General features: G+C 48.4%; 1 protein-coding gene across 5 annotated transcripts in view; it reads right to left on the reverse strand.

Annotated features, from left to right (window-relative positions):
- Window positions 1-245: 245 nt before the first annotated feature.
- Window positions 246-12539, reverse strand: part of prdm2a (PR domain containing 2, with ZNF domain a) — a 30238-nt gene continuing 17944 nt past the window's right edge. For all 5 annotated transcript variants that reach the window (XM_064297880.1, XM_064297877.1, XM_064297881.1 and 2 more), the window contains 3 exons: window positions 9691-9837; window positions 3684-8596; window positions 246-3232 (listed from right to left, as the gene is read on the reverse strand). In XM_064297880.1, the coding sequence (XP_064153950.1) occupies window positions 3206-3232; window positions 3684-8596; window positions 9691-9837 (5087 nt within the window). In that variant the 3' untranslated portion in view covers window positions 246-3205. The remainder of the gene's footprint in view (window positions 3233-3683; window positions 8597-9690; window positions 9838-12539) is intronic.

A 12539-nucleotide genomic window follows, 5' to 3' on the forward strand; every position in this document is an offset into this window, starting at 1 on the left:
GTAGCAGTGAGATACTGGGGCTCAAAACCCAGGCAAAGGGGCTTCTGCCTGACACACAACTTTATTTGACATGAGTTTCCTGATGTAAACAAAAAGTGAAGGTATGCATCCTTGGAACAATGAGTCTTGTCATCAGTTTAAAAACAGAAGAGTTTTGATTAGAATTGATGACAATTCACTTTGGTGAATAAAAACACTGACTGTAATACTCACAATCACCTTATCCAGAGGAAACACAAAGTCAGTTAAATTGAAAAAGTCTTTAATATATCAATTAGAACAATCTGCAATACACATCTGCAGTGAACCACAGGGATTCCTCCCATCCCCACCCCCAACTTTTTGCTTAATCAAACATTTAGAAACGGAACATTACCCATTTTCACAAACTCCCATGACATGGTAATTAAGAAATGTAATGTAGAAATGCAAATCATATACAACACAAATGTCCAAAGAGAAACATAATTTAAATAATTTTTAAATATCTTTTTTTATATTTTTATTTATGCATTTCTCTTAGACAGGCTACGAGCACATTTTTTTAATTTTTAAACATTAATTCAATGTACTTTAATCCCCTCATAAAATGTACCCCACCCCCACCCCAAGTCCCCTCCGTACCCCCTCCCTCCCAGACAGTTTGTTAGTTAACCGGTAGCCCACAGATGATGAAAGCGCGGTATGGTAGAACTGCGAGACAGCAGAGGGGATGACAAAGCATCGGGCTGAAAAGCTTCAGAGGTAGATTCATCTCATCGTGCCAAAATACCTCAAAACCATTCTTTGATTTTACCCATCACATAAGCAATGCACAAAACGTGTTGCAAACTTATATATATATATATACATATATATATTAAGTATTTTTTTTAAAACTTCTTTTTAAAGGAAAAGGAAAACGGCTACCGTCATGGCAACCATTCACCAGGTAGTTTATGCTAGGGCTCAACTTTTAACACTGACGACCTCTTTCAATGCACCGTTTTGCCTTTAAATCTGTCTCGGGTTCACACTGCAGAGCACTTTGCTGCCTTCGAGTTTGGACTCTCCATTTCCATTTGACGCCAGCGAGCTGGGTTTCTCTGACGGTCTATCTCTGGGGGGTATAGCCTAATGAAGGCATTAATGTTCATCATCAATCTCAATGCCAGTTTCCAACAGCTTGAGCTGCAGGGGAAAAATGCTACTTTCTCGAGCGCCGGAACTGAAAGCAAAATGGCAGACTAGAGGGACATGTACACGCACACGTGTGGTGTATAGCCTTGCAGACACCAAGACACAAGTATTTTTAGAGAGAGCACCTAACGGTCACTTCGAAGAATACGCCTCACACTTTACAGACGGTGGCTCTGTCAGACAGAGCTAAAACAGGCGGGTCTGGGAATCTGCACAGCACATGAAACGTTCTCTCCCTCCATGTTGCGTCAGCTGAACAGTCGCTGTCATCATCCCTCTACGTACCCCATATGAAAGAGTATTCATATCTCAAAATGAGCCCACCGGCAGGAAACAAATGGGTGCACGACAAGTCGATTACACAGCCTAATGTCAAAAAGCAGAAGTCAGAGGAACGCGTGTCATCATGTTGGATGCTGTCAGAATTTTGGGGGAGGAAGCAATACTCGACTACTCAAAGCACAAGCCTTTGTCCCTTTGTTTTTAGAAAAACACTCATTCCAGAATGTTACCTTCTGAACTGCGCGACACAAAACGTAATACTTCTTCCTGCTGCAGAAGGTGAAAAAGGTACACTGTTTAAAACAATGTATGTTACAGTATACAGCACACACCCAGACAAAAGAGAATTAAATAAAAATCAGACCTCCAAGTTTCAAATCATGCCATTTTTCTCTCTGCCACTGTGACAGGTGCTACATGTAAAGTAATGCTGTAATATTTCCATGAACCACCCTGGGACTTCAGGAGTCTCTGTCCATCAAAACAACAAAAGCGTAGTGTTTTCAAAAACCGACAGCAACGATTAAAGTTGGCCTTTCACAGCTTGAAGCGCAAGGTAGGGACGTGTTTGAATGCGAGATTCCAGTTAGCTACCAAGCCCTTTGATGTGCAGACACACAGAGATAAAGCATATCGCCTGGTAATACACGGTTAAATTCGACATGAGATCGTAACCTCCAACAGGCATTTTGAAAACGTGTGTGATGAAAGCAGGCAGGGACCGTCATAGAGCTGGTGCGCGTGAACCCTAATCCGGCTGAGGTGCGCTCGTCTTCGCAGCAGCCGGGTACGTTAATCGGACGTGCGCGAGCCGTCCATATTCTTGCAGTACGGGGGAACGGAACATGAAACATCTGCAGGGTGCAACAACGTGCGTCACACGTTTAGCCTGTAATGAGGGCTGGGGGAGGAAGCTCATGGCTCACTTCCCAATTCTACTGCCCGTTTTTAAATGGTTTTCTTAACCCTTGGAATGAACAGAAAAAAAAAACATGCTTCTCTCTTTACAATAGAGATATGATTCCATCACATAACTAATTCGCTCTGAAGCATTAAATTAAATGTAGATACATTTTTTGCATATCATTCATATTAATAAATGATGCAGGAGTTAAGGTAAGAAACAAACAGAACATGGGGCTCCCTCTAGTTGTACAGTATAATTACCACATGCATTACAGGACAACCTTAAAAAAAAACCTGAAGGCAAACTGATAACAGACTGGGCTGCTGGCGTGTACAAGTCACACATGATTGCCACTTGCAGGGGATCAGCAATTAGTCTTAATTGGGACCCCACTGGTCAAAAAATCATCAGTCTATAGTCTTGTATCATCAGCATCACTGTTTTTTTTTTTTTTTTAAATATAATATTCAAATCAGATGGGGAAAATTTAGTTCAAAGTGCATTGGGAAAGGCTCTGCCCAAGTGCAGCTGACAAGAAGAGTCGAGAGTTCCGTCTTCAAGATTCACGATGAGCTCCCCCACCTGTGCGCCACAACTGCAGGTTTTGGGTCCCTGAACCAGTCCGTTGTGGCCAGCGGTCGCCATGGAGATCTGGCCAGCATCCTGTGCTCCTTCACGTGCACGCTGCGGTGGAGGGGGGCGTGGCGGCGGAAGCCTGTGGATGGCCTCGTGCGCGGTCCTCGCCTTTCCCATCGTCCGACTTCCAACAAGCGTCCGCAAGGCTCTCGCGACAGACAGCCGCCTCCCCCCCCCCCCCCGCCCCCAATCCCCAGCTCTCTACCCCGCCAGCTTCGATGAAGCGTCCTATTGAGGAGAAACACAAGAACACAGTGTTGGAGGAGGGAGATAATGGAGCATTACTCATGTTCCCATTGTTGGAATGTCGGCTGCTAACACTTCAAAGGCACAACGCATCACCCCACTTTGTGAACGCACGCTTCTCACTTCTGCCTGCAGCACTGTACTTCCAACTGTGGATGGGGAGGGGAGGGGGTCTACAATAAGAGCGATGGCCACTAGCCCATTCCGCTGCTCAGCTTGGGCTCACATGATGGGCTTTATGCATCATACAACCACAGCAAGCGTCAAGATACCTGCAGCAACACTGAGAGCGCTGCAAATGCGGCGCGTTTTCTTCCACCCCCGTGGCTTCCTCCCGAACGGTTCCGACCCCATTAGTACGAGTGAAAACAACCACCGCCACAGACGTGAGCTGTAAATAAATTTAAAACGCGAGGCTGCGGTTTGCCGTTACCTGGGACTCCGTGGGCTCCGCGCTGGCCACGCCCTCCCCGCCCTTGGCCTCGCCGGACGCTGTGAGACTGGCCTGCTGCAGGCTGCGGGTGACGGGGCCGCCCACCCGCTCCCGCATCCTCATAGGGAAGCGCTCCTCTTTTTTGGGCTGGGGGTGAGGTGGCTGCGCCTTCACCTCAGCCGCCTTCTTGGGCGAGATCTCCTTCCCGCTCCCGCGCTGCATCCGTCCAGCCTGCCGTTGCGAAGAGCCACCAGAGGGCGCCGGGGACACCGGATGTAGAGCTGGAGACGATGACTGCTGCTGCTGCTGCGTTTGGAGATTTCCTTTGACGACAGTTTTGCTTTTCTTGCTAAAGGGCACTGTCGCTGCTGGGAAGGAGGCCGGCCTCTTTGCCCGCAGCGGCTGGGCAGCCATTCTGCCTTTGCTGGACTGGGATAACTTGGCACCGCCTGCCTCAGGCCCAGTGCTGCGAGCCCTGGTTTTCCCCAAGGTTTTCTGCCCGCCATTTGTTCCCAGCTGCTTCACTTCAGAGTCCGGCATCCGCCTACGAAGGCTCCCGTTGTTCTCCTGGGGGTGCCCGTCGCCCTTCTTGGGTTTCTTGGACACCGGTTTCATGGGACAGCTGACCGCCACGTGCTTGTTGAGGCTGCCGCGGTACGTGAACTCCCGGCTGCAGTGCGGGCACACGTGGACCTCCTGCTCCTCCTCCGCCAGGGCGGAGCCCTTCTTGGCGCTGGCGGCCGTCTTGTTCCTCTGTGAGATGGCCTTCTGCACCAGCTGGTTCTTCTTCTTGTTAAGTGCACTCAGTTTAATCTTGGCAGAAGGCTCCTGGCTGAAGTTGAGCCTCTTGGGTTGACCCATCCGGCGGAAGGCGTTCTGCCCAGCGTTCGCTGCCACCGCTGCTGCTGCCGGCGAGAGCACGCCATTCTGCGGCTTCGCAATCTGCTTGAGGGGAATGGGGTTCTTCTTGGGGGTGTAGCGCTTCTTGTCGCTGGCGTTGGCGCAGGCCAAGATGTGCTTGTGCAGCTCGGGCATGTTGTCGAAGCTTTTGCCGCACTTGGTGCAGCGGATTGCCGTGCTGAAGGTCTGCGGGATGTTGTGGGTGGTGAAGTTGGTGGCTGAGGCCACGGAGCCGGCGGGCGTGCGATTGTGATAGGGAAAGGGAGGGGGCTTAAAGCTGGGGTAGTGTTGGTTCATGCCGAGGCGCACGTCCGGCCCTTTCGGCTTGCCCCCTTCGGAGGCCATGATCTTTATTGTAGTGTAGAGTTCTTCCGTCGAGTTGTCGAGGTCCTCCTCCTCCTCCTCCTCCTCCTCTTTTGGAATGTCGGCAGATGGCTGGAATGCAGTCCCCGCACCTCCCGACTGATCACTGGTAGCCGTCGAGGGAGAGGACTCGGCGCTTGCTCTGCTTGTTGGATTGTTGTAGTTCTGCGGCCTCAGCTTGCCGTTTTCCACCTCGGTGTGCGCGCAGTCCTGGCCAGGGTGCAGGTCCTTCTGGTGCTGCTGGAGGTTGCAGAGGAACGCAAACTCCTTGGTGCAGACTGAGCAGATGTAATTCTTGCCCACGCCGTGGAGGGTGGAGCGGTGCTCCAGCAGGGCCGAAGCATTCCCGAAAAGCAGCACACAGAACTCGCACTTAAATGGCCACTCCTCCGCATGCTCAGCGATGTGGTGACTCAGCTCCTTTATGGAGCGGAAAGGCGTCTCACAAACATTGCACGTAAAGCTCTTGGAGAAGGCATCTTGCTGCGTTTCCTCCTCATTGGCACTCGTGTCTGCCCCCGTTGGAGGAGCTGAAGATACTGCACCCATTGTGCTGACCTGTGTGTCCAGCTCCTCTTTATGCTGGGGTTCTTCTTTGACTACAGCAGAAATTACAGTGGGAGGAGATAACACTAGAGCGGGTGGGCTTTCTGATATCATAGCAGGAGGAACGGCTGATTCTGGTAAGGAAGCGACAAGGACAGGGGGCTCAAGAGATGGTGCAGGTGAAAGAGGCTGCTGTTGTACAGACACTATCGCCTGCTCTAGAATAACCACATTCCCAGCTGGAGATACTACTAGAGGATTCTCTTGGACAGTCAACGGAGCACAAACATCATTCTCAGATGATCCGACAGACACAGTACATTCAATGACAACTGAGCTATGAGCAATGCTTAGCGGGTGAATACTGGAATTGCCAAGGGTAACGGAAGGAGAAGATGACTGCTCTTCAGAGCCTGTTAGCGAACTTATCGTGCAAGCCTGTAGGGCTACATGGCTTACTGAGGAATCTGCAAACAACACGCAATCTTTTGGGCTAAGAGAAGAACTGGAGAGTTTAGAATCAGCATCCGCACTGCCCGAATCAGAACTCACAACTGGCATGGAAGTCGAGCTCTGAGGAGTCAAGTCAAGCTCTGATGAACTTGGGGATTCTTCCTCGCACATTCCAGTATGCCTGGGGGATGTTTTTGGAGATAGAACTGGCAGAGGTGACCCAGTTGGGGAGCATGTAGACTGAGGTTCACAGGACATTGAAACAGAAAGAGGGGAAGGAACAGTGGGTAGAACTGGAGGGGGTGGGGTTGGGGATCCAAGAGCAGGGGTGCAGGGGGAAGGGGGGTGCATGGATACAGGAGTTAGCGAGGGAGGGGGCGGGTGAAGCTGGCTAGAGGAAGAAGATTCAGAAAAAGGTCCTTCAGAGCTAAGGGACTGGGAATCAGGACCACTGACTGGGGCAGGTTCCATAGCTGATGAAGCAGCCTGGCTTGCTGACACACCTGGACCTTCATTACCTGTTATGTCTAAGCCAGCATATTCATTCATCAACACTTTCTCCAGCATGCTGGTGTTGGGTTTCCTCTTCTTGATAAGTGGCTGTGGGGCAGGGCCTCCCTTCACGTCAGGCTCAACTGAGGGCTTTCTGTGCATGCTCAAATCCAAAACAACCTCCCCCGGACCCTTGCCAGCACCGTCACTTCTTTTACTGACAGCGTTAGAGAGGTCCAGTGGCTGCTGGTTGCAGGAACTACCACCACTCCTAGAGGCTGGCCAGTCCATGGTGGAAACTTTAAACGCATCCGCCCCAGGTGGACTCAGGGTATCCCTCTCATCTTTGCTTGACATACTCCAGGCAGGGGAACTGCAATGGCTCTCCAGCTTTGGTACCTTCAGGGTGAACGAGACCCCCACCTCAGACTTCATGCCTTCAACTTTGAGCGAGGGGCTGTCCTGTGGAGAGTTGGGAGGGGAAGCCGTTCTTCTTTTGAACCGACCTGGACCTGCAGGTAATGTGGTCACTGAAAGAGGTGGACCCACTCTGTGGCTGTCTGTGATTAGAGCCACAGTGGGTTTTTGGCTATCATGGGTCTGCAAAAGCTGCTTAAGTTTAGGGGAGAGATAAACATTCTTCTCCTTCTGAAAGGCTAATGTCTCTATGGGTTGAGAGAAGATGGCTCCCACCACAGATGAAGATGATGAGGAGGATGAGGAGGACAAAGAGGTTGAGGACGGCAAAATGGAGTCAGATTCCAACTCAGTTTTGATTTTGGGAGGAAGAGGGGGTGTTGCTGTCCTCCTTTTGGTTGCAGACTGTCCTGGGACTTCTTTCACTGTGCACGTTGTGGTTTCAACCTTGAGAGCCTGACTGAGCTGGTCAGGACTGATGATCACGGCATCAAGACCAAACAAAGCAGCAGAGCTCGAGTCCACCTCGATCACTTCGCAGCTGCTGACAGTGCTGGTGGACAAGATCTTCCCGTCAATGTACAAGCTGAGGTTCTCAGAGATGTTGCTGGAGATGTCCACCATGTACTCCTCCTCTTGATCTCCCTCATCCTCTGCGTCTCCACTGGGCACATAAACGGGAGGGGGGCTGGAATTGGAGGACTCCTCTGGAGCCGGGTGGGGTGGCTGCTTCTCAGACTGTGCCTCCTGAAGTAGCAGACCTTTCCTGGGGACACCCTTGGGTAGGAGGTGGCGCTCGTGAATGCGCCGCTGGTGCCTACGCATGTTTGTGTGGGTGCCAAAAACCTTCTTGCAGTACTTGCACGGGTGGAGCTCTTTCGACTCGCCATTCTCGTCAAGCGCAAAAGTCCGCTCAACCTTGATCGAGGCTGGGGCACTCTGCTTCTCTACTGCTGGGCGCTCTCGGGGCTCACCACCGTTCTGAGAGCCCATGATGATGAAGTTCCCAGAAGGCGCCACCAGGTCAGGGCTTGAGCTGTCGGTTTGAAGGGAGGGGCCGCGGGATGCCAGTGCGCCCCCGAGAGAGCCCAGCCTTTTCTTCGGTCCGTTTTCGTGCCTCCGCTCATGGCGGCGACGGCCAATCTGCGAGCCAAAGGACTTGCCACAGTACCGGCACTTGAAAGTGTGGGTCTGGTGGTTGGCAGTGACGTGGATGTGGGTGTGCCGCTCCAGGCCTTGCTTGGTGCTGAAATGCCGCTCGCAGTGCTGGCAGGGGAATGAAGACAACCCCGGGGGTTCACCCTCAGGGTCAGGGTCAGGGTCTGGGTCTGGGTCAGGGTCAGGGTCGGGGTCGGGGTCAGGGTTAGACACTGAGGAATTGGATGCTGGCTCCCGTTTTTGGTCGACGACTAATTCCTCCTCGCACCCTGAGCCACTCGGCCTTGGATCATCCTGCGGCTCATCAGTGTCCATAGGTGCCACCTCAACAGAGTGTTGCACATTTTGCTCTGGTGGAAGGGTGGGCTCCTTTTCTTCTTCTTCTTCATCCTCCTCCACCTCCTCCTCCTCCTCATGACCCTCATCCTCCTCCTGCCCCTCCACCACCACAGACTTGTAGGACTGAGAGCAGCCCTCAGTCACCTCCATGGATGGCTGGTTGCCTTTCTCAGAGGGCCCCTGCGACTCAGCAGACTCCGGCACAGACTGAGCCGAGGACGGCGCGGTCTCCCCTCCTTTCGCACCTACAGCAAAGCATAAGAGAGACTATTATCATACTGCAGGCTTACTCTGGGCCTCTGGGGATTAATGACCTGAACCGGCATCTCAGAAGCATTGCAGGGCTGATTCCCAGGTGGGACCTAACCTGAATAATTATTCAGATATACAAAGAAAGAAAGTTGAAATAAAAAAAAACTGATATTTTTATTTTAAAATATAACAAAAAAATCCTCCAATTAAATATTGAATAGTTTTTTTTTTTTTTTTTTGACAGTGAGGGATAAGCTGAAAATGCATACAAAAGCCCTATTCTGACAGGGTAAGTTTTACCCGAGGACGTCCTGCAATGTATTTTTTGGCTGGACCGCAACAGGAGCAGCCAACGGATGTCTATGCAGTGATGAAGTAACGCGATGTCTGTAACTGAGTGACTGAGTGATGAAGTTACACCGCGCATGTCTGTAACTGAGGGACTGAGTGATGAAGTTACACCATTGGTCAGCCGGTTCGGTCCAGCCATATACTAGGTTTTGGCCTGGTCTTGTTACTTATTATGCGAGTAATTCCAGTGGAGCATTCTGACGAGATAAAACATTCCACAGTAACCTCACCCCAATTACTGTCCGTGTCCCAAATGTTAGATATCAAAACTTCAGGTAGCAAAAAAAGCGATAGGCCTACATTTCATGATAATAAACAACTAGACTAGGGCTTCCAAAAAGAATGTTGGGCACGAGAGGAAATCCTCAACGAGGAGAGAAGTGTGTCAAAATTAAATTACGCTCTTAAATTACTGAGATGTCTATTCACACGGGACTAGCATTACCAGAGGACCTGGGTTATTTACATTCGCCCCCAAAAAAACAGGAGGTAATTCAGTTCGGGAAATTTACTCTGCAGCCAGGTAAAAATTACCAACATGGCAGATCCTGACGGGATTATAATCACAGGGGAAATAGGTAACAATCGCAATTACAGGACATCCTTGGGCAAATCTAATCTTGTCAGAATCGGGCTGAATACAGTATGTGTGAAAATGCAAAGCTTTGTGGGGGGGGGGGGGTGCAACATTAGATGACTGGAGCGATTGCCTCAGTACAGCCATCAGAGCGCTCACCGTCTTCAGGTTCCCACATCACGGTGACACCCGTCTCCGTGACGACACCGGTCTCCGTGACAGCAGTCCCCTTTCCGCTCGGCTGCTTCTGGTCACGTGCACGTTTCACACCGCCTTGCTTGGCTCTCTCCAAAAGCTTCCTCCTGGCTGCAAGGGTGGGATTGGGGGGGGGGGATAAAATGGCAAAAAATAAATAAAAATAAAACTGTTAGCTTAATGTTGTATCACCAATGGTAACTGATGTGCACAACTTAACTTTTTATTTTAATCTCCATTGGGGAATCTTGGCCCCAATCACTCCAACTAATTATACTGAGAAACTAAAACAAAGCCTTAGCAACTAACATTTCATTAACAAAAGAAGCCCTGCTCCAGCGTGTGCATGCCCATGCGTTAGATGGGGACCGGAGCAGGCTCTTCAGCTGAGCAGTAGAAAGATGCATTCGGCTTTCAGGGTTAATTTGTCTCTTCGCAAAACGACACGAGCAACCCCCCAGCCTCCCTCAGCATCAGTTAGCTGGGGTCGCAGTCATTTCTCTGCCAGTGAGAGATCGTTCAGAGGCAACAACAGCACACAAAGCAAACACGCTGTTCACAGACAGTGGCTAATTATTTATAAACTGCAGTGTTTTAGCCTCTGCAATCAACGGACCAACATAAAATACCACCGCCAATCAGGGACCAAATATGCTCAAACTGGTGCAGAGCCATTACTTAGCCATATACTAGCACTTCCTTGTGTGCAGTGTGATTCACATAGCCTATATATATATATTCACACTTTCTAGCCTAACCATGAAATTAGAATAATTCACAGTAGTTAATTCAAGTTTAAGACAACAAAGTGAAAAAAAGATGCTCAAATCCCACGAGATGAATGCTCAACCAGGGGGTAGAAACCAAACGGCATCAAGATTCAAGTAAGACAAGTCAGCACTCACCAAAATATGGAAGAATCTCAATATAACACATGAAGACACTTTTTACATGCATTATTGAGAGTTATTCAATATCTGGGTAAGTGCAGACCTGTCTTACTGAAATTCTATTCCAAAGATAAAACATCTAATGATCACATGGTACTACCTGCACTATATCTGGTTTCATATTTTCTGCAGTTCATACAGGTTTACAGAGAGGTATTATCACAAGGAAAGATAACAGATCATGTATCAGTCGTATGCAGACAGAACTAGGGTTGGGCTGAAATCCAGCAGTACAGTTTTCTGTGGCGTGTCAAAATACTGGCGATGTCATTTTAATTCTGTTCAAACTGTAAATGCATCATTTTTTCTATTTATGCATTAATAAGCATTCCCTTAAACAGCATCTCTTCATAAAGCACTGCCGCTGTTTACAAACATGACATTGTGATAAACACAGCAGCAGCAACACTGTGCAAACAAATTACCATCGATATGTTACAAGTGATCCTACTGGCAAGTGGACTAGACAGGAGTGAACAAACAAGATAGAGGCCCAAGATTTCATTGCCAAAAAAATATGACAAATCCAGTGTAGTAATATGTTGGCAAGATAATACATTACAAAGATAGAACAAAAGATTTAAACAAGGAAATCAGCAGACTTATCAATGGAAGGAATTTTTTTTAGTGTCTACTTATCCTGTTGAGTCTGCACAGCAGCAAAATAGGCCTACATAATTTAAAGCAATTTTTCAAGTTTTTTGTTTAACGGAATTTACACCTATTATGATCAGATGACCTACACTGTGCAGCACAGTCCCACATTTTGATCCATCTCTTGAGGATACATGGCATCCAGAATTTTTTATATATTGAAACATAAGCGTATATAAACTCATTGCAAAACTATGCTAACATTTTTTTCTTACAGTAAGCATTCACATCCATTTCAATCACTGCAATGGGCAACAGGCACCACTCCCCCTTTTTGCAATGGAGGGAGTTTCTATGGAAACTGGAGTGCCATACTGGAGCTGCAATAGGCGATTTGCACCAACCATGCAATCACATATGGCAGGTCGTTAGCTAAAAACATTGTCATAACTAGCCAGGTATTTGGATGGATTTGGATATAGCTTGCTATAAGGAGAGTTTGTGGGTCTCCATAAAAAACTGTCATGGAGAAATAAACATTCTAATAGCCAGATTTTATGCAAGAAATTTTCAGCCGTTACTATTAAAAAGATGTTCTTTAAAACCACTGCATTTTTAATGACGTAGAAGACATTTCAGTGTGAAAACCTAGTTATGGAAATATATTCAACATGCTAGGCATTCTTCTTCCAGTGGAAACAAGCATAAGCAGATGTGTGGAGGCCACTTGCAGTTACAATGGCTTTATGATGACCTGAACGCCACTGTGTAAAACGGCACATTCCTTAACAGACGGACATCGTTTACACCATCATTCTGACTCCAGCAGAATACTGAAATATGTCGGCTCTGAACTGTTGCCGCAGCAACAACGTGACAGAGTCATAAAGACAAGCCATCAAACTGTTTTTCTTCAAAATTGCTTGGGAACAAATACAGAGAATCATTAAATTCCATCCCCAGAAATGGGGCATGGCAAAGACGGAGGAATAAATGAGCAATGAGCGTTCTCACTCCGTACCCTTGGGGGAACATGTTTCCTTGAACTGCTCGCGCTCATGAAACAAACAAATCTGTTTTGTGACTGAACGTGGTCCGAGAGTGCCGGGCAGAGGGGGACACATTCATTACTGTTGTGGAAAGACGAATCCGAACAATTTCAATTGCACATGCCTCTCAATAAATCAAAAAAAAAAATCAGCAAGCGATATCCGTCTTCCCTGTCACTGCATTACAGCAAATAACCAAAAACGGTGGCCAGGTAAATTT

This window comes from Anguilla rostrata, chromosome 11, assembly GCF_018555375.3.
Source record: "Anguilla rostrata isolate EN2019 chromosome 11, ASM1855537v3, whole genome shotgun sequence".
NCBI classification, from domain to species: Eukaryota; Metazoa; Chordata; class Actinopteri; order Anguilliformes; family Anguillidae; genus Anguilla; species Anguilla rostrata.